Source organism: Notolepis coatsorum (assembly GCF_963971535.1).
Source record: "Notolepis coatsorum genome assembly, contig: SCAFFOLD_330, whole genome shotgun sequence".
Lineage (NCBI taxonomy): Eukaryota > Metazoa > Chordata > Actinopteri > Aulopiformes > Paralepididae > Notolepis > Notolepis coatsorum.
Genome location: NW_028169112.1, coordinates 135,085 through 161,300, shown reverse-complemented (window position 1 = coordinate 161,300; position 26,216 = coordinate 135,085). Strand labels below are relative to the sequence as shown.

Genomic DNA, 26,216 nt, shown 5'->3' with positions numbered 1-26,216 from the left:
TACCTGTAGGGTGATGTACAGTAGTGTGCAGTAACTAACTGTACCTGTAGGGTGATGTACAGTAGTGTGCAGTAACTAACTGTACCTGTAGGTGATGTACAGTAGTGTGCAGTAACTAACTGTACCTGTAGGTGATGTACAGTAGTGCAGTAACTAACTGTACCTGTAGGTGATGTACAGTAGTGAGCAGTAACTAACTACCTGTAGGATGATGTACAGTAGTGCAGTAACTAACTGTACCTGTAGGTGATGTACAGTAGTGTGCAGTAACTAACTGTACCTGTAGGGTGATGTACAGTAGTGCAGTAACTAACTGTACCTGTAGGATGATGTACAGTAGTGTGCAGTAACTAACTGTACCTGTAGGTGATGTACAGTAGTGTGCAGTAACTAACTGTACCTGTAGGGTGATGTACAGTAGTGCAGTAACTAACTGTACCTGTAGGTGATGTACAGTAGTGTGCAGTAACTAACTGTACCTGTAGGGTGATGTAGTGTGCAGTAACTAACTGTACCTGTAGGGTGATGTACAGTAGTGTGCAGTAACTAACTGTACCTGTAGGGCTGTACAGTAGTGTGCAGTAACTAACTGTACCTGTAGGATGATGTACAGTAGTGTGCAGTAACTAACTGTACCTGTAGGTGATGTACAGTAGTGCAGTAACTAACTGTACCTGTAGGTGATGTACAGTAGTGTGCAGTAACTAACTGTACCTGTAGGTGATGTACAGTAGTGCAGTAACTAACTGTACCTGTAGGGTGATGTACAGTAGTGATGCAGTAACTAACTGTACCTGTAGGTGATGTACAGTAGTGTGCAGTAACTAACTGTACCTGTAGGTGATGTACAGTAGTGTGCAGTAACTAACTGTACCTGTAGGGTGATGTACAGTAGTGTGCAGTAACTAACTGTACCTGTAGGGTGATGTACAGTAGTGCAGTAACTAACTGTACCTGTAGGTGATGTACAGTAGTGTGCAGTAACTAACTGTACCTGTAGGATGATGTACAGTAGTGTGCAGTAACTAACTGTACCTGTAGGTGATGTACAGTAGTGCAGTAACTAACTGTACCTGTAGGTGATGTACAGTAGTGCAGTAACTAACTGTACCTGTAGGTGATGTACAGTAGTGAGCAGTAACTAACTGTACCTGTAGGGTGATGTACAGTAGTGCAGTAACTAACTGTACCTGTAGGTGATGTACAGTAGTGCAGTAACTAACTGTACCTGTAGGTGATGTACAGTAGTGCAGTAACTAACTGTACCTGTAGGTGATGTACAGTAGTGTGCAGTAACTAACTGTACCTGTAGGTGATGTACAGTAGTGCAGTAACTAACTGTACCTGTAGGTGATGTACAGTAGTGCAGTAACTAACTGTACCTGTAGGTGATGTACAGTAGTGCAGTAACTAACTGTACCTGTAGGTGATGTACAGTAGTGCAGTAACTAACTGTACCTGTAGGTGATGTACAGTAGTGCAGTAACTAACTGTACCTGTAGGTGATGTACAGTAGTGCAGTAACTAACTGTACCTGTAGGTGATGTACAGTAGTGTGCAGTAACTAACTGTACCTGTAGGTGATGTACAGTAGTGCAGTAACTAACTGTACCTGTAGGTGATGTACAGTAGTGTGCAGTAACTAACTGTACCTGTAGGTGATGTACAGTAGTGTGCAGTAACTAACTGTACCTGTAGGGTGATGTACAGTAGTGTGCAGTAACTAACTGTACCTGTAGGGTGATGTACAGTAGTGTGCAGTAACTAACTGTACCTGTAGGTGATGTACAGTAGTGTGCAGTAACTAACTGTACCTGTAGGTGATGTACAGTAGTGCAGTAACTAACTGTACCTGTAGGTGATGTACAGTAGTGTGCAGTAACTAACTGTACCTGTAGGTGATGTACAGTAGTGTGCAGTAACTAACTGTACCTGTAGGGTGATGTACAGTAGTGTGCAGTAACTAACTGTACCTGTAGGGTGATGTACAGTAGTGTGCAGTAACTAACTGTACCTGTAGGTGATGTACAGTAGTGTGCAGTAACTAACTGTACCTGTAGGTGATGTACAGTAGTGTGCAGTAACTAACTGTACCTGTAGGTGATGTACAGTAGTGCAGTAACTAACTGTACCTGTAGGTGATGTACAGTAGTGAGCAGTAACTAACTGTACCTGTAGGTGATGTACAGTAGTGTGCAGTAACTAACTGTACCTGTAGGGTGATGTACAGTAGTGTGCAGTAACTAACTGTACCTGTAGGGTGATGTACAGTAGTGTGCAGTAACTAACTGTACCTGTAGGTGATGTACAGTAGTGCAGTAACTAACTGTACCTGTAGGTGATGTACAGTAGTGTGCAGTAACTAACTGTACCTGTAGGTGATGTACAGTAGTGAGCAGTAACTAACTGTACCTGTAGGTGATGTACAGTAGTGTGCAGTAACTAACTGTACCTGTAGGGCTGTACAGTAGTGTGCAGTAACTAACTGTACCTGTAGGGTGATGTACAGTAGTGTGCAGTAACTAACTGTACCTGTAGGTGATGTACAGTAGTGTGCAGTAACTAACTGTACCTGTAGGTGATGTACAGTAGTGTGCAGTAACTAACTGTACCTGTAGGTGATGTACAGTAGTGTGCAGTAACTAACTGTACCTGTAGGTGATGTACAGTAGTGTGCAGTAACTAACTGTACCTGTAGGGTGATGTACAGTAGTGTGCAGTAACTAACTGTACCTGTAGGGTGATGTACAGTAGTGTGCAGTAACTAACTGTACCTGTAGGTGATGTACAGTAGTGTGCAGTAACTAACTGTACCTGTAGGTGATGTACAGTAGTGTGCAGTAACTAACTGTACCTGTAGGGTGATGTACAGTAGTGTGCAGTAACTAACTGTACCTGTAGGTGATGTACAGTAGTGCAGTAACTAACTGTACCTGTAGGGTGATGTACAGTAGTGTGCAGTAACTAACTGTACCTGTAGGGTGATGTAGTGTGCAGTAACTAACTGTACCTGTAGGTGATGTACAGTAGTGTGCAGTAACTAACTGTACCTGTAGGTGATGTACAGTAGTGTGCAGTAACTAACTGTACCTGTAGGGCTGTACAGTAGTGTGCAGTAACTAACTGTACCTGTAGGTGATGTACAGTAGTGAGCAGTAACTAACTGTACCTGTAGGATGATGTACAGTAGTGAGCAGTAACTAACTGTACCTGTAGGTGATGTACAGTAGTGAGCAGTAACTAACTGTACCTGTAGGTGATGTACAGTAGTGTGCAGTAACTAACTGTACCTGTAGGATGATGTACAGTAGTGCAGTAACTAACTGTACCTGTAGGGCTGTACAGTAGTGTGCAGTAACTAACTGTACCTGTAGGTGATGTACAGTAGTGCAGTAACTAACTGTACCTGTAGGGTGATGTACAGTAGTGCAGTAACTAACTGTACCTGTAGGATGATGTACAGTAGTGTGCAGTAACTAACTGTACCTGTAGGTGATGTACAGTAGTGTGCAGTAACTAACTGTACCTGTAGTGATGTACAGTAGTGTGCAGTAACTAACTGTACCTGTAGGTGATGTACAGTAGTGATGCAGTAACTAACTGTACCTGTAGGTGATGTACAGTAGTGATGCAGTAACTAACTGTACCTGTAGGTGATGTACAGTAGTGAGCAGTAACTAACTGTACCTGTAGGTGATGTACAGTAGTGAGCAGTAACTAACTGTACCTGTAGGTGATGTACAGTAGTGCAGTAACTAACTGTACCTGTAGGGTGATGTACAGTAGTGCAGTAACTAACTGTACCTGTAGGTGATGTACAGTAGTGCAGTAACTAACTGTACCTGTAGGGTGATGTACAGTAGTGCAGTAACTAACTGTACCTGTAGGTGATGTACAGTAGTGCAGTAACTAACTGTACCTGTAGGTGATGTACAGTAGTGCAGTAACTAACTGTACCTGTAGGTGATGTACAGTAGTGTGCAGTAACTAACTGTACCTGTAGGTGATGTACAGTAGTGCAGTAACTAACTGTACCTGTAGGTGATGTACAGTAGTGTGCAGTAACTAACTGTACCTGTAGGTGATGTACAGTAGTGCAGTAACTAACTGTACCTGTAGGTGATGTACAGTAGTGTGCAGTAACTAACTGTACCTGTAGGTGATGTACAGTAGTGCAGTAACTAACTGTACCTGTAGGTGATGTACAGTAGTGTGCAGTAACTGACTGTACCTGTAGGTGATGTACAGTAGTGCAGTAACTAACTGTACCTGTAGGTGATGTACAGTAGTGTGCAGTAACTAACTGTACCTGTAGGTGATGTACAGTAGTGTGCAGTAACTAACTGTACCTGTAGGTGATGTACAGTAGTGTGCAGTAACTAACTGTACCTGTAGGTGATGTACAGTAGTGCAGTAACTAACTGTACCTGTAGGTGATGTACAGTAGTGTGCAGTAACTAACTGTACCTGTAGGTGATGTACAGTAGTGCAGTAACTAACTGTACCTGTAGGTGATGTACAGTAGTGCAGTAACTAACTGTACCTGTAGGGTGATGTACAGTAGTGCAGTAACTAACTGTACCTGTAGGTGATGTACAGTAGTGCAGTAACTAACTGTACCTGTAGGTGATGTACAGTAGTGTGCAGTAACTAACTGTACCTGTAGGTGATGTACAGTAGTGCAGTAACTAACTGTACCTGTAGGTGATGTACAGTAGTGTGCAGTAACTAACTGTACCTGTAGGTGATGTACAGTAGTGCAGTAACTAACTGTACCTGTAGGTGATGTACAGTAGTGCAGTAACTAACTGTACCTGTAGGGTGATGTACAGTAGTGTGCAGTAACTAACTGTACCTGTAGGTGATGTACAGTAGTGTGCAGTAACTGACTGTACCTGTAGGTGATGTACAGTAGTGTGCAGTAACTAACTGTACCTGTAGGTGATGTACAGTAGTGCAGTAACTAACTGTACCTGTAGGATGATGTACAGTAGTGAGCAGTAACTAACTGTACCTGTAGGTGATGTACAGTAGTGTGCAGTAACTAACTGTACCTGTAGGTGATGTACAGTAGTGTGCAGTAACTAACTGTACCTGTAGGTGATGTACAGTAGTGTGCAGTAACTGACTGTACCTGTAGGTGATGTACAGTAGTGCAGTAACTAACTGTACCTGTAGGTGATGTACAGTAGTGTGCAGTAACTAACTGTACCTGTAGGTGATGTACAGTAGTGTGCAGTAACTAACTGTACCTGTAGGTGATGTACAGTAGTGTGCAGTAACTGACTGTACCTGTAGGTGATGTACAGTAGTGCAGTAACTAACTGTACCTGTAGGTGATGTACAGTAGTGTGCAGTAACTGACTGTACCTGTAGGGCTGTCAACGAATATTCTATATTGAAATGAATAATCGAACTGTAAAAGAAAAAAAAAAAATTAAGTCAAGTCAAGAGTTTTATTTGTCACGGCATACAAGCATACAGTGAAATGAAATAATGGTGAAATAATCATTTATTATATTAATTATTACCGGTGGGCGGTCGTTAGTGGTTAACATACCGTTGTATTTGTTTGGTACGGATACGTGTACCTTTACACCCCTGTGGTGGGGTCAGAGGTCAGACTGTCCCAGGTCCACCTGCCTGCAGCTCTGTGGGGTCAGAGGTCAGACTGTCCCAGGTCCACCTGCAGCTCTGTGGGGTCAGAGGTCAGACTGTCCACCTGCAGCTCTGTGGGGTCAGAGGTCAGACTGTCCCAGGTCCACCTGCCTGCAGCTCTGTGGGGTCAGAGGTCAGACTGTCCCAGGTCCACCTGCCTGCAGCTCTGTGGGGTCAGAGGTCAGACTGTCCCAGGTCCACCTGCAGCTCTGTGGGGTCAGAGGTCAGACTGTCCCAGGTCCACCTGCCTGCAGCTCTGTGGGGTCAGAGGTCAGACTGTCCCAGGTCCAGGCCTGTGTGTCAACAGGTGACGTTTCACTCTGAACGCAGAGTCGCCTTTTTATTGTGGCGTCGCACGGTTTTTCCATGAAGCAGATCTATAATTAGATGCATATACTTAGCTATGTGTGTTTAGACTACGGTATCCAACCTGTGTGTGTGTGTGTGTGTGTGTGTGTGTGTGTGTGTGTGTGTGTGTGTGTGTGTGTGTGTGTGTGTGTGTGTGTGTGTGTGTGTGTGTGTGTGTGTGTGTGTGCGTGTGCGTGCGTGACGTTTAAATGGCCGTGGGTGCAGGGTTTAGTTGGCACAGGGCGGATTACTGTGATTCTGACCAGCATGATTGAGAAACAGAGAAGGGTGGGAAAGAGAGAGAGAGACACACACACACAGAGGGAGAGAGACACACACACAGAGAGGGAGAGAGAGACACGCACAGGGAGAGGGAGAGAGAGACACACACACACAGGGAGAGGGAGAGAGAGACACACACAGAGAGAGGGAGAGAGACACACACAGAGAGAGGGAGGGAGACAGACACACACAGAGAGAGAGACAGACAGAGAGAGGGAGACAGACACACACACGGAGAGAGAGGGAGGGAGACAGATACAGAGAGAGGGAGACAGACACACACAGAGAGAGAGGGAGACAGAGACAGAGAGAGGGAGACAGACAGACACAGAGAGAGAGGGAGACAGAGAGAGGGAGACAGACAGACACAGAGAGAGAGGGAGACAGACACACACAGAGAGAGAGGGAGGGAGGGAGACAGAGAGAGGGAGACAGACACACACAGGGAGAGGGAGGGAGAGAGAGAGAGACAGACACACAGAGAGGGAGACAGACACACAGAGAGAGAGGGAGGGAGAGAGAGACACACACACAGAGGGAGGGAGGGAGAGAGAGACAGACACACAGAGAGAGAGGGAGAGAGAAAAAGAGGAAGTGGAGTACACTCCCTTTTCCACTCCTGATTATGTGGGTCAGCGCGGGTGAATCATTATGTGTCGCTGTAAAAGGAAAGCTGGCTCCTAATCCAGTCTTGAGACGGAGAGCGTAAACAATGCACTGTGGCTGTTCCTGGATCAGCCCGTCAATACTGACCTCTGTCCAGTAGGGGGATGAGTTAGAATATTCACATGTTCGAATAGTCGATGATGCCAGTCTCCACATTCGATTTTCATGTCTGAGTTGAATTATTATAATCTTTTTTTTTATAAAATACTTTTTTTTTTTTTTTTTTGACGCAAACCATTCTTATTTCATTCCTTTTTATATTTAGAGGCAGCCTAATTTTCATAGCCTAATTGATCTAAAAGATGCACAACATGCTACTGTTCCTGTTTGTTCATTAAACCGGTTGATGGGCCGATGCAACGCTGTTATTATTATGGGCTACGACGGTGAACGGTGTCATTTTGATTTATGGTCGTCGGTCATCTGAGCCGATCAACGTTCTGAAGGATCGTCTGAACTAGTGCCTATTTATGTGCAATACCCTTTGATTTTAATGATCCAATTCTATTAAAAAGAATAACTGAATTTAAACTGAAACAGAAAATAACAATCTTTTTTTATATAATTAAAAATATAATTATTATTATTTTTTAGATCGTTTTTTGGGGGTGGTTGGGGGGGGGGGGGGGGTTGAATCTTCTAATATTGGGTCTTAAGAACAGCAGACTATTAGAAGATGACTTGGCTGAGTGGTGGTGGTGTCCAGACAGACCACAGCCCTACTGTCCAGACAGACCACAGCCCTGCTGTCCAGACAGACCACAGCTCTACTGTCCAGACAGACCACAGCTCTACTGTCCAGACAGACCACAGCCCTACTGTCCAGACAGACCACAGCCCTACTGTCCAGACAGACCACAGCCCTACTGTCCACACAGACCACAGCCCTACTGTCCAGACAGACCACAGCCCTACTGTCCAGACAGACCACAGCCCTACTGTCCAGACAGACCACAGCCCTGCTGTCCAGACAGACGGTGCTCTTAACTCCATACATGGTGCTTCGGGGGGGATGTGGCTGGAACCATGTGGCGTCGGGTCGCTGACCAGGAAGGGGTTAACTGTACTCGCTCCCGCTGACCGGTGTCATGGTATAAACACTGACCGGTGTCGTGGTATAAACACTGACCGGTGTCATGGTATAAACACTGACCGGTGTCGTGGTATAAACACTGACCGGTGTCATGGTATAAACACTGACCGGTGTCATGGTATAAACACTGACCGGTGTCGTGGTATAAACACTGACCGGTGTCATGGTATAAACACTGACCGGTGTCATGGTATAAACACTGACCGGTGTCGTGGTATAAACACTGACCGGTGTCGTGGTATAAACACACTGACCGGTGTCATGGTATAAACACTGACCGGTGTCATGGTATAAACACTGACCGGTGTCGTGGTATAAACACTGACCGGTGTCATGGTATAAACACTGACCGGTGTCATGGTATAAACACTGACCGGTGTCATGGTATAAACACTGACCGGTGGTGTCGTGGTATAAACACTGACCGGTGGTGTCATGGTATAAACACTGACCGGTGGTGTCGTGGTATAAACACTGACCGGTGTCATGGTATAAACACACTGACCGGTGTCGTGGTATAAACACTGACCGGTGTCATGGTATAAACACTGACCGGTGTCATGGTATAAACACTGACCGGTGTCGTGGTATAAACACTGACCGGTGTCGTGGTATAAACACTGACCGGTGTCGTGGTATAAACACAGCGGCTCCCACTTTGTTCCGAGGTCATGTGTCGTCGTCGAGGCAGGACAGCGTGGAGACGGCCTGCTGGCAGTGAGAGGGACTGCAGCGTGGAGACGGCCTGCTGGCAGGGAGAGGGACTGCAGCGTGGAGACGGCCTGCTGGCAGTGAGAGGGACTGCAGCGGGCAGGTGCGGCCATGTTGTCTTTTTAGATCTGTTTGAGAACCGGTCTGGTGGTCTGGTCTTGTTGTGGTGGTCTGGTCTTGTTGTGGTGGTCTGGTCTTGTTGTGGTGGTCTGGTCTTGTTGTGGTGGTCTGGTCTTGTTGTGGTGGTCTGGTCTTGTTGTGGTGGTCTGGTCTTGTTGTGGTGGTCTGCCATGAATCCATCTATCTACGTGAAACACTGAAACAAGTGTCTATAGACCAAGGAGCTGATGGAAGAGTTTTTATACAGGAGTCCTCGCTATAGACCTTCTCAATAGACCTCCGTCGCTAGGGGGACACCTTGGACCTGTTGCTAGGGGGACACCTTGGACCCGGGGCACTTCCTGTATCCACCGTATCAGCAGACGGAGCAACAGGACATAACCACAGGGCCGCATCTACAATGTTTATGTTGTCAAGTCTGAAACGGCCTCCTTATGGTGTCATCATATTGTTTCTCCACTAGAGGGGGGTAGTGTCACTGTTCAGGGCTCTTAACAAGTCTAGTTGAACCCCCCCCCACCCCCCCATGCTGGAGAGTAAATGGCTTCAACAGACCTATAATCCCCCGAATACTTCATCATCATAACAGGCCGTCTCTTCATGGAACTACCGGCAAAGCCACCTCCCACACGACACGAGGAAGTCCCATTGGCTTGTCATCACCTCTGTCCCCTCCCCACTTTTCACAGGTGTCCCCCCCCCCCCCCTCCCTCCGCCCCCCTCCCTCTCCATCTGTCCCAAAGTGGAAACAGTCAGTTGTGTGAACTCGCTCTGAAAGTAGGAGTGAGTACGTTGACAGACGGTACGGCGGTCTCTGCAGATCTACACACTACACGGATCTACACGCGTGTGTGTGTGTGTGAGCGATGGACCGACACCGCGTGCTGCGCGGGTCAGTACCGGCACCGGGGGGGCGGGCTCAGGAGGAACGGGCCGTGGTTTATCTGCTCACTCTGGCTCAAGAGAACCCCGGCTTCCTCGACGACGTGGCGACGCTCGTGAAGGTAAACTTGGGACGGTGTGAGAGAGGGAGAGGGGGGGGGGGGGGAGAGAGAGAGAGAGAGAGATAGAGAAGAGGAGAGGGGAGGGGGGGGAGGGAGGGAGAGAGGGGGAGAGAGGAGAGGGAGAGAAGGGGAGAGGGGGGAGGGAGAGGGGGGGGAGAGGGGTCGGCGGGAGAGAGGGGAGAGAGAGGGGGGAGGGAGGGAGAGAGGGGGATAGAGGAGAGAGAGAGGGGGAGAGCAGAAGGGTACGAGAGGAGAGAGAGACACACAGGAGAGCAGAAGGGAGAGAGAGACACAGGAGAGCAGAGAGAGAGAGAGAGAGACACACAGGAGAGCAGAAGGGAGAGAGAGACACAGGAGAGCAGAAGGGAGAGAGAGACACAGGAGAGCAGAAGGGAGAGAGAGACACAGGAGAGCAGAAGGGAGAGAGAGACACAGGAGAGCAGAAGGGAGAGAGAGGAGAGAGAGACACACAGGAGAGCAGAAGAGAGAGAGAGAGACACAGGAGAGCAGAAGGGAGAGAGAGAGAGAGAGAGAGACAGGAGAGCAGAGAGAGAGAGAGAGAGAGAGAGACACTCTGGTATGCAGCTCCATAACGAGGTGTTTGAACGGAGCAGAGCCGATTGTTTCACTAGCTAAGTGATTTAGACGGCACTTTGGGAAAGCCGTTCAATGTATAATTCCTTGATGTGCCTAAGCTGATTCTACTTGAACCGTCTGTAGTGTGGTAGTGAAAGGGTTAACCTTCTGTAGTGTGGTAGTGAAAGGGTTAACCTTCTGTAGTGTGGTAGTGAAAGGTTAACCTTCTGTAGTGTGGTAGTAAAAGGTTAACCTTCTGTAGTGTGGTAGTGACAGGGTTAACCTTCTGTAGTGTGGTAGTAAAGGGTTAACCTTCTGTAGTGTGGTAGTGAAATGGTTAACCTTCTGTAGTGTGGTAGTGAAAGGGGTTAACCTTCCGTAGTGTGGTAGTGAAAGGTTAACCTTCTGTAGTGTGGTCGTGAAAGGGTTAACAGTGTGGTAGTGGAAGGGTTAACCCTTTGTCGTGTGGCAGTGAAAGGGTTAACCTTCTGTGTTGTCGTAGCGAAAGGGTTAACCATTTTGGTAGTGTGTTAGTGAAAGGGTTAAAGGGGAACCTAGCAGTTGGTGTTTGGACAGGGACATTTGTGTGTGTGTGTGTGTGTGTGTGTGTGTGTGTGTGTGTGTGTGTGTGTGTGTGTGTGTGTGTGTGTGTGTGTGTGTGTGTGTGTGTGTGTGTGTGTGTGTGTGTGTGTGTGTGTGTGTGTGTGTGTGTGTGTGTGTGTGTGTGATTTTGCGCTGGCTGTGTAATTTTTACGACTGCAGCTTTCAGATTTACACCGGCTTTCATGATTTCAGACCTTTCAACTTAGAGGGGGGTGGGGGGGGGGGGGGGGGGTTATTTTGCGGTGATTGGAGCAATGGAAATATGCGACGTGTAATCGCACGCTATCAGGTAATCAGACGTATTCTCTCGTAGTAGTAGAAGGGGATGTGTGTTCTTCTCGAGTCGTAAGAGAACAAGAGGTGCGTGCAGCACAGACACACGTTTACCATGCGTTCAAAGTCACTCATGATTCATTCATGCTCCTCTACCCAGAGCACCTCTGGCACTAGTGAAGCACAGAAGAAGAAGAAGAAGAAGAAGAAGAAGAAGAAGAAGAAGAAGAAGAAGAAGAAGAAGAAGAAGAAGAAGAAGAAGAAGAAGAAGAAGAAGAAGAAGAGAAGAAGAAGAAGAAGAAGAAGAAGAAGAAGAAGAAGAAGAGTTAACACGCATGCGATGGACGACCCACAGGAACATGCACTGAGTCGCTGATGAAATGTTCTCTGCACTTCCCCCCCCCCCCCCCCAGGGGACCAATCCAAGTGCTCCTGTCCGTCTTCGTCAGCGACGCGACAGCGTTGGCGATCGGTTGTGCATGTTTTTCCATTGGGTTTATCTTATCGGGGGGGAACCCTTGCGAGCACAGAGGGGGAGAACATGCAAACGCCACACAGAAAGGCCCGGGAGATGCCCCCCCACCTGGGTACCTGGCAACGCGGCAACCTGCTCCCCGAGCGGGAATCGAACCCAGGACCTTCTAGCTGCGAGGCGACAGTGTTTTAACCACTACACCACCGTGCCACTAGGGGGAGACAGTGTTTTAACCACTACACCACCGTGCCACTAGGGGGAGACAGTGTTTTAACCACTACACCACCGTGCCACTAGGGGGAGACAGTGTTTTAACCACTACACCACCGTGCCACTAGGGGGAGACAGTGTTTTAACCACTACACCACCGTGCCACTAGGGGGAGACAGTGTTTTAACCACTACACCACCGTGCCACTAGGGGGAGACAGTGTTTTAACCACTACACCACCGTGCCACTAGGGGGAGACAGTGTTTTAACCACTACACCACCGTGCCACTAGGGGGAGACAGTGTTTTAACCACTACACCACCGTGCCGCCCCAATAAAACCCCACGTATCCTATTATTAAGGACAGTTATTCCGCTCGGTGGTTCCCGTCGCCCGTACAGCGTGTTCCTTCGGAGAGGGAGGCCAGCCGCGCTCCACCGGCGATGGAACCCTCAGGATGTGAACGCGGCGGAGGGTCAAAGGTCACCGCAGCTGCACGCACCCTGGGGGTCGGGGGGGGGGGGGGGGGCAGACGGGTTCACTGAGTCGGTATATTCTTCACGCTCTAAGCCTCACTGACGTGCTGCTGCCGGGGCTCACAGTGACATGAGGCCTGGAGGGGGGGGGGGGGGGGGGTGGAGGGGGGGAGGGGGGGGAGAGAGAGGGAGGGGGGATAGAGAAGAGAGAGGGAGCGGAGATGAGGAGAATGACAGAGAGGGAGAGAGAGGAGAGGAAGAAAGAGAGAGATAGAGGAAGGGAGATAGAGAAGAGAGGGAGAAAGATGGGGAGAATGACATAGGGAGGGAGAGGAGAGAGAGATGGAGAAGAGAGAGATAGAGGAAGGGGGAGAGAGGGAGAACGAGGTAGAGGAAGGAGGGGTATAGAGGAGAGAGGGAGAAGATGGAGAGGAGATGGGGAGAACGACATAGAGAGGTAGAGGAAGGAGGGTATGGAGGAGAGAGGGAGAGGAAGGAGGGAGAGAGGTAGAGGAAGGGAGGGATATAGAGGAGAGAGGGGAGAAAAATGAGAATGACAGAGGGAGGGAGAGGAGAGAGAGAGTGTCCATATGGTGATGAATATTGCTGGAGGTGGTGTGAAGGGAGAGATGTGAGAGAGAGAGAGAGAGAGAGAGAGAGAGAGAGAGAGAGAGAGCGAGAGAGAGAGAGCGAGAGAGAGAGAGAGCGAGAGAGAGAGAGAGAGAGAGAGAGAGAGAGAGAGAGTAGCCCACTGCACCTGCTGTGTGTAGACTTTATTTTAATGATTATTTTATTTTTTATTCTCACCATCGCACATTGTGCTAACCATTGCACTTTACTGTACGGTTTTATTTATACAGTATGTGTCTTATATGCAACTGACTGTTGATGGTCACATCCTGGTTGGACGTACACAATCTCGTTGCACTGTCTTGTGCTGTGTGATGACAATAAAGTGAATCTAATCTAATCTAATGGGAGAAGAGAGAGAGGGAGCTGTTTGCTTGGTACTGTTTACATTGGGCTGATAATATGGTCACTAAATCTCCTCTGGCCGGACGTCTCGCATGGATCTCATTCACTAGTGACTAACTAACTCTAATATACTGGCATCTCTCATGGATATCATTCACTAGTGACTAACTAACTCTAATATACTGGCATCTCTCATGGATATCATTCACTAGTGACTAACTAACTCTAATATACTGGCATCTCTCATGGATATCATTCACTAGTGACTAACTAACTCTTAATATACTGGCATCTCTCATGGATATCATTCACTAGTGACTAGTAACTAACGTCCTGTGATGATGACTGCGAGGATGCGAACCTCCCTTTGCCTCGAATAGATCCGCCATCAGCTCTATTTTTATCTTTCAAAATGTTCAGTTGCTATCGCATGCACTTATCTGTGTCTCACCGCACATATGAGTGCATGCTTACCAATTGTTCGCCTGTTTTACTGCAACACTACTATCACCGACATCTAAGAAGGGAGATCCCCCCTTGAACGGCCCTTCTAAGGTTTCTCTCCTCCACAGGATGCACGTGCATCCGGTCTCTTCTCCCATGCTGTGGTGCATTTTTTCCCATTGCTAGGTTTTAGTGAGTTTTTCCTTACCTTCGCGTGGAGTACGTCTGGAGTGTTGCATTTATTTAACATTTATTTTAAAAAAATTTGGACTTTATGGTGTTTTTGTTTTGTTCTTGACTTATTGTGATGTTCTTCTTGACTTGTTTAACAAAGACGTGTCCGGCCCCATGGGGACATTAACGTGTGTTGTCAGGCCTTAAAGAAGACGTGTCCGCCCCATGGGGACATTAACGTGTGTTGTCGGGCCTTAAAGAAGACGTGTCCGGCCCCATGGGGACATTAACGTGTGTTGTCGGGCCTTAAAGAAGACGTGTCCGGCCCCATGGGGACATTAACGTGTGTTGTCGGGCCTTAAAGAAGACGTGTCCGCCCCATGGGGACATTAATGTGTGTTGTCTGGCCTTAAAGAAGACGTGTCCGGCCCCATGGGGACATTAACGTGTGTTGTCGGGCCTTAAAGAAGACGTGTCCGGCCCATGGGACATTAACGTGTGTTGTCGGGCCTTAAAGAAGACGTGTCCGGCCCCATGGGACATTAACGTGTGTTGTCGGGCCTTAAAGAAGACGTGTCCGGCCCACAGGGACATTAACGTGTGTTGTCGGGCCTTAAAGAAGACGTGTCCGGCCCATGGGGACATTAACGTGTGTTGTCGGCCTTAAAGAAGACGTGTCCGGCCCCATGGGGACATTAACGTGTGTTGTCGGGCCTTAAAGAAGACGTGTCCGGCCCATGGGGACATTAACGTGTGTTGTCGGCCTTAAAGAAGACGTGTCCGGCCCATGGGGACATTAATGTGTGTTGTCGGGCCTTAAAGAAGACGTGTCCGGCCCCATGAGGACATTAACGTGTGTTGTCGGGCCTAAAGAAGACGTGTCCGGCCCATGGGGACATTAACGTGTGTTGTCGGGCCTTAAAGAAGACGTGTCCGGCCCATGGGGACATTAACGTGTGTTGTCGGGCCTTAAAGAAGACGTGTCCGGCCCATGGGGACATTAACGTGTGTTGTCGGGCCTTAAAGATAAATTTGATTTGATTTGATTTGGTATCTCACATGGATATATCATCCCTACTAGCGAGTAACCTAACTCTTAACACACTGGCACCGGGGAGGCTGCTGTGCGCCGGTGTGTTGAGTTGCAGTTTGCCTGGTATTATTGGTACAGTATATTCTTTATCATGGATCCTCTGCTGCACCCCGATGTCATTAATATTTCAGTACAGTTCGGGCCCTTTGGTATAATGTGTTTAGTGTAACAGGCTGATGCAACCATGCCCACATATTACTGGTTTCTGGGAGCGGGGGGAGGGGAGGGGGGGGGCGGGGGGGGGGGGGGGTAGTAGTCCCTCCATTTCGATCCGTCCCTGCGACAATAATCAAGTCTTTGAAGCCTGTCCGTTATCCCGGCTTAAGAGAGGGAACATAAAAATATACCATCAAAATCTTTCCCTTTTAATCCTTCGTCTCGTCCCTTTTGATGTGCTGCTGCTGCCGTGGTGCTGATCCTGAAGCTGCGAGTGTTTGACGTGATGATAACTGGAACCCGATCCTCGAGACCCCAAGGGGGCCGGGCGGGGGATCTGAACCAGAGCCTCGCTGGTGTGTGTGTGTTTTTATTTCTTATTTTTTAAAGCCGCCTCTCACCAGCGGCGACAACAACGGCACAGCGGCGGCCACTGGAGATCATCAGCGTCGGGGACACAGCGTGTTGTGAAGCCACTGCTGGAGGCGCCGTCACACCGTCCTGAAGCTGCCCCCCCCCCCCCCCCCGCCTCCATTTACAGCGTCGTTTTCAGAGAAAACAGGCCTTGTTTTTAGTATCATCTGTTCATCGCTCTCTCTCTCTCTGTCTCTCTCTCTCTCTCTCTCTCTCTCTCTCTCTCTCTCTCTCTCTCTCTCTCTCTGTCTCTCTCTCTCTCTCTCTCTCTCTCTCTCTCTCTCTCTCTGTCTCTCTCTCTCTGTCCTCTCTCTCTCTCTCTCTCTCCTCTCTCTCTCTCTCTCTCTCTCTCTCTCTCTCTCTCTCTCTCTCCCCCTCCCCCCCCCCCTCCTCTGAGGGCCTGAGTCTGATCACTAATGGGGTTTGTTTTGCATGGAACCTACTGTATATTCTACTGACTTGAGAGAGAATCTCCTTGTTTACGCCTGTGTGTGACGTGGTGGGCATCTGTCTTCAGCGTCGGGGGGAGAATTAAAGCACCGCTGTTATGGTTGTTGGAAAACCGCAACCCCCCCCCCCCCCTGATCAAAGGTACACATGTGGGTAGTCTCCACGGGGGGGGGGGGGGGGGGGTTACAGGAAGAGAGGGAGGCGGGAGGAAAGAGGAAGGAGATAAATTAAAGGGTGAGAAGAAGAAGAAGAAGAAGAAGAAGAGAGAGTGGGAGACATTGAGTCACAGGGGAGAGATTGCAGCGTTTGAGGGAGACGTCTCAAGAGATTGCTGAGGGAAATGAAAATGAAAATGAGGAAGGAAGGTAGTGAGAGGCTCACGGAGGAACACGGAGGATGTGACCCACAGCCCATGTATCCTGAATTTCCCCAAGGGGATCAATAAAGGAATATCTTATCTTATCTTAGAAGTGGTTAAACCCCCCCCCCACTACCACCACTACCACCACCACTACCACCTCGTCAGTTTCGTCAACCAAGGAGCTGATCGTGGATTATAGGAGAGGACAGCAGGAGACACACACACCACTGAGGATAAACGGGGCTACCGTGGACAGGGTGAGCAGCTTTAAGTACCTTGGGGTCCACATCTCAGAGGACCTGACATGGACAACACACATAGACACAGTAGTAAAGAAGGCAAAGCAGTGCCTCTACCACCTGAGACAGTTAAGGAAGTTCAGAGTATCGGGGAAGATACTCCAGTCCTTCTACTCTGGAGCTGTAGAGAGCATCTTGACTGGAAACATCACTGCCTGGTATGGAAACAGCACGGCACAAGACAAGAAGGTCCTACAGAGAGTGGTGCGCTCAGCCGAGCGTACCACGGGTATTGCACTAGCAACCCTGCAGGTCCTATACAACAAGAGGTGCCAGCGCTCGGGTGCAGCCCTGCCGTGGGGGGGGGGGGGCCTGGAGCCAGGGGGAGGTGCAGCGTGTGGAGGAATGCCTTGGCAGCGGAAGAATGGAGCTTCCTGGCCTCTCTGGCAGACGCTGGGTGTTTCACCCCCCCTCTCCCCCCCTCCTCCCTCCCTCTTCCACCCCCCCTCCGCCTCCACACAGACCTCACGTGTGCTCAGGGATTTACACTAACAAGAGGTTTTCTTGTTCCTACGCTGAGCACTTTCAGGGAGAGGTTACACCTAGGGTGTTTTCGTTTCGTTTTCAGGATGAGTTTCGCTTTTCCAGGTGGCAACGTAGTGGCAGCCGAGTGAGACATTGGTTTTGCAACCTGAGCACAGTGATGTAGTACACTGCCAAAGCAGTAGGTGGCAGTAGGTGGCGAACATGAAGGCAATTTTCAACCAATCAGAACTTGAATGTGCCAATACACTTCCTGCAAAGAAATGTCAACAAGCCGCCATCTTTAAATGCCTATTTAGCCAATGCAGCACTTATTTTTCAGCAAAGTGTAATAAAAGTGCAATAAACAAACGAGTTTTGGCGTTTTTCCAAAGCGGAAACACAATTTCAGCGTTGTCAGTAGGGCAACGCGTTTTCCTGCCAAAACGGCGTTTCTATTTAACAGGGACAGCAAACGTATTCATTCAGCAACAAAACAAAAACAAAAACACCTAGTCTAACCATGGCTTCAGTGTGCCGGCCCCTGCTGTACGGACACTCTGAGGTAGGGATGCACCCGTCCCATACTGATATCGGCCCTGATATGACTAAGATAGCTGGATCGTATATATATAAAAAATGAAAAATCTGATATTTCTTTTATTTTTATAATAAATAACAATTCAGTACATTTATATCGGTGTTCATTTGTTACATTTAGTTTCACTAAGTTAGGAAAGTATACGTTTTAAGTCAAGCCTGATGTTGCCCCTTGCACAAAATAATGATCCCAGTGTTTTCCACACAGTGAGGCACACAGTTTATTAATTGAACAATGGGTATATCGGATCGGTACTCGGTATCGGCCGATACCCAAAGCCCAGGTATCGGGACTGAAAAAGGTCTGATCGGTGCATGCTATACTCTGAGTACTTTCAGTGTGTGGGACTGTCGGCCCCTACTGTATTATGGACACTCGGATATGAGTGTAGATTTTGAGGACATGTTTCGGACGGGCTAATGAAGAACCCATATATTAATTTGTTTATTTGTTAACTGATCTGTTTTCACTCGAGTCTCTCACACGGTGTATTTAGTCACGCATTCAACTCACGCCTTCCTCTCCGACTCTACAGAACACGATCATTAGAACACCTTCCTCTCCGACTCTACAGAACACGGTCATTAGAACACCTTCCTCTCCGACTCTACAGAACACGATCATTAGAACACCTTCCTCCGACTCTACAGAACATGATCATTAGAGAACCCCCTGCTCATAGGAACAGAAGCTGTGTTCAGAGACGGCGTGTTTATTATAGAAACCTCAGTTCAGACCAGACTGTCTTTATCAGGAGGACCTTAGCTAACAATGGGGGAGTGTGTGTGTGTGTGTGTGTTAAGGCTGAGCCCGAACCCTGTTTTTAGGGTTCGAACGTTCGCCAGGGTTTAAAAAACGAACGTTCGAACGTTCGTTTTTTGTAATTTTTTTTAATAAAAAAAAATTTGTATTACATTTTTTTTTTATATAATTTTTTTTTTTGTATTATAGATCCTACGGAGGGCGGCATTGCATAATCTATTGGTGAAAAAACATGTTGTTTACAGTGGTGGCTGTTCATGTAAACATGTAATTAAACAAAGCACTCAGAAGAAAATAAACAAGCTACTGAGTACTGCATAAAGTTCCTACCTATGATAAACAATAGCCCTTGCACACCGCAGTCACGTAAGGGGCTAGATAAACAAATGCATTCGTTTTGTGGCATTAACGTTATATAGTTAGTGTTACACGTTCAATAACAGGTATTCACTCTTGGTCGACGGGAAGGAGAGAGGCGCGCGCCTCGGCTCCTTCCACCGTCTACCTCTGAACGGGGGACGGCAGAGAGACAGAGAGACACTGGCGCGGGGGTCCCGCCGGGCTCCCAACACGCCTGCCGCCTCGGCCAGAGTTGTTTACAACGCAACCACCTCCCGCCATGAAGCTCGCGCTCCGTGGCCGAAAAAGGATGGTATTCATTAATGATCCTTCCTCGGCGGGGAGCTACGGAGTCTGTTCACTCTGTTGTGCTTCTCGGTCTCGCAAGCAGATAAATGTATTGCCGGAAGTAAAGAAATAAATAAACGCTTGCCGATTGGTGGTAACAGCAGAGGCGGGTGCAAGCGGTGTGACGTAATTGGCAGAAGCGCCTGTCAATCAAAATGGTTCTATTGCATTGGTTGAGACAATAGTATCCAGCTACAGCCCGGCAGAGACCACACTGGTTGAGCCGAGCGCACTCGGGGGACGCGCCGCTTCACATCGCCTCAACGTCGCGCGCCTGCCTTTTTTTTTTTTTTCACCGAACGTTCGAACCTATTAATTAAAGTCAGAATGTCAACGTAACGAACGAACGTTCGGGCTCAGCCTGTGTGTGTGTGTGTGTGTGTGTGTGTGTGTGTGTGTGTGTGTGTGTGTGTGTGTGTGTGTGTGTGTGTGTGTGTGTGTGTGTGTGTGTGTGTGTGTGTGTGTGTGTGTGTGTGTGTGTGTGTGTGTGTGTGTGTGTGTGTGTGTGTGTGTGTGTGTGTGTGTGTGTGTGTGTGTGTGTGTGTGTACTACTACTGTGCCCTTTGCCTCGGAGGTGAGAGACGTGTTGGTCAATGTGAATGTTTACCGAGGGCGGGATGTCTCTCGTCAGATTCCTGAGGATGGAAGGTGGGTGTCAGAGGGGGGAGGCAGTGAAGGGGGAGGTGGTGTGGGGGGGGGGGGGGGGGGGGGGTTGTGTAAATGGTGTAACTGGCTGCAGAAAGGCTTGTATTTGTTCGTCTGTCTTATGGCCAAGACTGATTTGTTTGACTTGTACCTGTTATGGTTCAGCCTCGCTGCCTGCTTGGAGCCGTTGCTTTTAACGCGTCACGAGAGCAAAGCCTCTAGGTCTTCATTCTTGACCTCACCATGACGACCTTCTTGACCTCACCAGGACGACCTTCTTGACCCCACCAGGACGACCCGACGATCCTTTCTTTCATGCAGTAGATCGTTGACAATGTTTACTCGCCGTAGAAAAGCCATCGGAGAAAATGGGAGTTTCAGAAATGGTGTTTAAACGAGTGTCGGCTGTGTTTTGTTTTGCTGAATGTTCTGTTTGTAGAGCAGTCAGTCAGTCAACTAGTCAGTCAGTCAACTAGTCAGTCAGTCAACTAGTCAGCCAGCCAGCCAGTCAACTAGTCAGTCAGTCAGCCAGTCAACTACTCAGTCAGTCAGTCAGCCAGTCAGTCAACTAGTCAGTCAGTCAGTCAGTCAGTCAGTCAGTCAGTCAGTCAACTAGTCAGTCAGTCAGCCAGTCAACTACTCAGTCAGTCAGCCAGCCAGTCAGTCAGTCAACTACTCAGTCAGCTAGTCAGTCAGCCAGTCAGTCAGTCAGTCAGTCAACTAGTCAGTCAGCTAGTCAGTCAGCCAGTCAGTCAGTCAGTCAACTAGTCAGCCAGCCAGCCAGCCAGTCAGTCAGTCAGTCAGTCAGTCAGTCAGTCAGTCAGTCAGTCAGTCAGTCAGTCAGTCAACTAGTCAGTCAGCCAGTCAGTCAGTCAGTCAACTAGTCAGTCAGCCAGCCATTCAGCCAGTCAACTAGTCAGTCAACTAGTCAGCCAGCCAGCCAGCCAGTCAGTCAACTGTCAGTCAGCCAGCAATTCAGCCAGTCAACTAGTCAGTCAGCCAGCCAGCCATTCAGTCAGTCAGTCAACTAGTCAGCCAGCCAGTCAGTCAGTCAGTCAGCCAGCCAGCCAGCCATTCAGTCAGTCAGTCAGTCAGTCAGTCAGTCAGTCAGTCAGCCAGCCATTCAGTCAGTCAGTCAGTCAGTCAGTCAGTCAGTCAGTCAGTCAGCCAGTCAGCCAGTCAGTCAACTAGTCAGTCGGTCAGTCAACTAGTCAGTCAGCTAGTCAGCCAGCCAGCCATTCAGTCAGTCAGACATTTGTCTGACCACAGCCCCTGGCCTCCACCTGGTCTCCACAGCTCCACCTGGGCCATCAGGACTGGCCATGTGGCTAAAAGGTTTGTATTAATAGTGTACCAGCCTGCTTCTCCCCCGGGGGGGGGGGGGGGGGCTCGCTAATGATATCTACAGAGAGACTGGAGTCTTATAAACTAGAGGATCTGACCTTTTTTTAAGTGTCGTCTGAAGTCGTAATGACCGCTGAACGCGACGGCACCTCTGGCGTTTAGTGGTCCCGGGGGGGGGGGGGGGGGGGGGTTAAGTATGGGCATCATGTGCAGTTTGTCTGGGTTGTGTTTGACAGCTTTCCAAGTTGATTTATCTTGAGGGAAAAACACAGATTTAACAGTAGTAGCTGAAATCTGTCTGGACGCTCTCTGGTACTCAGCCATCAGACGGGTTTTGGTAGAGAAGGCCGGCGTTTTGAACGAGACGGTGATTTATGTTCCGGTCGAACGGTGATAACGTGGGGTCGGTGGTGTTGACTGAGATTGAGGTTGCTCTTCTTCTGTGGTGCACGCCGTATACTACACTATGCCACGGCCCCCGGGGCTGTATCCTTCCCACCCACTCAGCGGAGGCATAAGTGGCAACCGGATTATAGGTTACAGGTAATTGAAGGGTTGTAGAAACCATCTTGTCATAGAGACACTCCCTCTGGGAACGCAGTGGGACGCGCGCTGTAGGCTGTAGGCGGAGGGAACGGCGGTACAGACTGGGTTGCCGGGCAGTTTGTTGACGGCGGTACAGACTGTGTTGCCGGGCAGTTTGTTGACGGCGGTACAGACTGGGTTGCCGGGCAGTTTGTTGACGGCGGTACAGACTGGGTTGCCGGGCAGTTTGAGAGAACAGCTGGCTTGCTATGACAATAATGCAATAATGCACAGCCTCAGATTTGTTCCAAATATTCTTCTCCTCATTGACCAACCTGAGCATGAAATAAGAGCAAAATGGCCACCATATATCTGTTATATTTGTATCTCAGTTATATGTTTGTATCTCAGTTATATATTTGTATCTCAGTTATATATATATTGTATCTCAGCTCTGGCTGCAATTGTAGCTTACCACCACCGGTATGACTGTGTATGAACGAATAATGGACTCTGTGAAGCGCTCTGGGTGTCAGCAAGAGCGCTATATAAATCCAAGCCATTATCATTATTATTATTATATCTCAGTTATATATTTGTATCTCAGTTATATATTTGTATTTCAGTTATATATATATATATTGTATCTCAGTTATATATATTTGTATCTGTCATATATCTGGATCTCAGTTATATATTTGTATCTCAATTATATGTTTTTATTACATGGTGTTTTAACATTCGCCGAAATGCTTGATTGTGATTGGTCAATAGCCCCCAACAGCGGTGAATTATTTTTCGTTATTACATGGCGTTTTCACATTCGCCGAAATGCTTGGTTGTGATTGGTCAACAGCCCCCCGACTGCGGTCATTATTTTTCGATAATGACCGCAGATTTTTCAATAATGACCGCAGAGCGCAGCTGTTCGCAATCAAGCCCACTGACACACTGTTTCAGTGCAATTCAGTGCTGCCGGCGATGACAGGGGGCGGAGCAACGAGCGGAGCCTGAACACAGCGGAGCCAGAACAGAGGCTGCTGCCCGCGATAATAATAATCACTTTATTTGGGCTGACAGAGCCACAGAACAACTGCGATTTGTCAAATGAATTAGGTATATTGTTAGTAAGTTAGCCATGTAATAAGCGGGATAATGTATAGCTTTACTCGGTCATTGTCGCAAAATAATTGACCTTCACTGACGTTTAAAACACCTCGCCGAAGCGGCTCGGTATTTTAAACTCCGTGTCGGTCAATTATTTTGCGACAATGACCTCGTAGCTATACATTATCCCTTACATAACCACCGGTGATTATTGTTTTTCGCAGCTGGAGTAATCAAGCCCCACTGACACACACTGTTTCAGTGCAATCAGACACACCTGCCGGCTGCCGGCGATAATAATAATCACTTTATTTGGGCTGACAGAGCCACAGAACAACTGCGTCTGCATTTGATCTCGTCTTGTCGATTTTGTAAAATGAATTAGGTATATTGTTAGTAAGTTAGCCATGTAATAAGCGGGATAATGTATAGCTATACTCGGTCATCATCACAAAATAATTGACCTTCACTGACGTTTAAAACACCTCGCCGAGGCGGCTCGGTATTTTAAACTGTCGGTCAATTATTTTGCGACAATGACCTCGTAGCTATACATTATCCCTTACGTATCTCAGTTATATATCTGTATCTCAGTTATATATCTGTATCTCAGTCATATATCTGTATCTCAGTTATATATCTGTATCTCAGTTATATATTTGTATCTCAGTTATATATTTGTATCTCAGTTATATATTTGTATCTCAGTTATATATTTGTATCTCAGTCATATATATGTATCTCAGTTATATATCTGTATCTCAGTTATATATTTGTATCTCAGTCATATATCTGTATCTCAGTTATATATTTGTATCTCAGTTATATATTTGTATCTCAGTTATATATTTGTATCTCCGTTATATATTTGTATCTCAGTCATATATCTGTATCTCAGTTATATATTTGTATCTCAGTTATATATTTGTATCTCAGTTATATATTTGTATCTCAGTCATATATTTGTATCTCAGTTATATATTTGTATCTCAGTCATATATCTGTATCTCAGTTATGTTTGTATCTCAGTTATATATTTGTATCTCAGTCATATATCTGTATCTCAGTCATATATCTGGATCTCAGTCATATATCTGGATCTCAGTCATGCTTTACTATACAAACCCCAGAGACGGTGGGGGGGGGGGTCTGCAGTTGAGGGTTCAACGGCACACAGCAGCTGACATCCACACACAGGGTCAAAGGTCGCCTGCTAGCCCATCCCTGCCGGATGCGGCCCGTAGGTGGGCTGACCTCTGACCTCTTGGAGCAACAGCTGGACAACCGATTCCAGTGTGGGACCCCGTGGGTGGAGGGTCAGAGCAGGTTGTGTTTCAGGGGCGAGGAGGAGGCTGGTCCAGCTGGAGGTCTGCTTGCTATTGCATCAAAAGTAGAATAGAAATACTTTAATCATCCCGAGGGAATATTTGGCACTACAAATCGCTCACAGTGAACATTTAGGTAGACGAAACAATTAGTCACAAATAATAAAAATAAGCCAAAGAATAAAATAAGCCTAAGAATAAAATAATAATAATAAAATATGGCCCGGGATTTACATTTCCTACAGTATGTTATGTATATACATTCTAATATAAAATATACAGTAGAAATATACAGAACATCTACAGTAAGTGTACAGTAAGTGTAATATTGAACAATGTTGTTTTAAAAGTCCAGGGCGCTGAGTCGCGACACGGCCGACCCGGGTTTGATTCCCGAACCCGTCGTTATTTGCCGAATGTCTTCCCCCCACTCTGTCTCCCGTTCCTCCTCTCTCTCTCTCTCTACTGGACTGCCCGGTAGCAAAAAGCAATAAACGCTAAAAAATGTATCTAAAAAAAAAAAAAAAAAAGTAAAAGTCCAGGAAGATGGTAACTGTCACTCTGTGCTCAGTGATGCGTTGTAGAGTCTGACGGCTGTCGGAATGAAGGACTTCCTGCGCCGTTCAGCGCTGCATCTACAGTCAGTAGGTATTTGTTTGGCCCCCGTCATGTGTCTCGTGACTCACCGTCCTCTCCCCCCCCCCCCCCCCCCCCAGGAGCGGCAGCGCCTGGAGACCATCCTGAACCTGTGTGCCGAGTACAACAAGGCCGACAGTCCCGTGCCGGGCGGCGCTCCGGAGGGGACTCCCAGCCTCAGGATGGGGTTCCCCGGGGGGGCGGGGGGGGGCGGGACGATGATGATGATGGACGGCTCGGGGCGGAGGCCCTCCGTGGAGAACCTGCTCCTGGGCGGGTCCCCGTCGTCGTCGGCGCTGCGCTGCCTGGCGGCCCAGAGGCAGCGGGAGGAGGAGAGCAGCAGCACGGAGAGCACCCATCAGGAGGTGAGGGCGCCCCCTGCAGGTCTGCACCAGGCAGGCGGCCAGGTCAGACACACACACACACACACACACACACACACACACACACACACTGGGACCGCTGTGGACCGCCCCTCCCCCCACACTAGGGCTGCACAATTGATGGGGAAAATAATCGCGATCTCGTTTCTAAATTATGACTATTCTTTTATTATTTCTTTTACTTGAAAAAAATTATATGATTTTTTTTTAACTTTTTACTTAACTTTTTTTTTTAAATGATGACAAAATAAGAATCGTGTGAGAGAATCGTGATCTCAATTCTTAGAGAGAAAAATCATGATTCACATTTTAGCAAGAATCGCGCAGCCCTACCCCCTCTTTTTTTATTGTAAATGTTTAAGTCCGATGACGTCAACGTTTCGTTTACCGTTAAAACGAAACCTATGAAGTGTGCCGCACGTTCACGTCAACGTTCACGCGCTTACCTACGATTTGACTCGATTCAACAACAAAGCAGTCGGGGCGATGGCAAGCCGCAAACGGTCACCAGTGTTGTTACACTTTACAAAGCTAGATGCAGACAACGCTCGCTGCAATATTATATATATATATATTAACATTGACCGCCAGCACCAGGGGGCGCTGATACCCCATTCATCGCCAGGTCTTTATTCAATGGATATAGTTTTAGACTGTGACATTTGCGAGTGCTTAAAATATATCTTAGTATATTATATCTATGGGTCTAATAACGCCGTCGGGTCTCAGTGAGCTGCTTCTAGTCAACATGCCCGAGACACAACCCCGCCCCTCCCGGCTCAGATCGCCTCCTAAAACACACCAGCCCATTTTCAATGAGATGCAATAGCTCCGCCTGGCAGTAGAGGGCGGTGTTGACCCTCTCTCCCCCTGCAGCA

The 26,216-nt window shown here is 47.8% G+C and overlaps 1 protein-coding gene across 1 annotated transcript in view; it reads left to right on the top strand.

Annotated features, from left to right (window-relative positions):
• The window catches only part of LOC311248780 (pleckstrin homology-like domain family B member 1), a gene marked incomplete at both ends in the record, with an annotated part of 138,719 nt that overhangs the window by 46,187 nt on the left and 66,316 nt on the right, over positions 1–26,216 (top strand). The window contains 2 exon segments of the mRNA XM_084339608.1: positions 25,036–25,362; positions 26,215–26,216. The exon segment at positions 26,215–26,216 is cut by the window's right edge and continues 142 nt beyond it. Of these exon segments, the coding sequence (XP_084195734.1) occupies positions 25,036–25,362; positions 26,215–26,216 (329 nt within the window).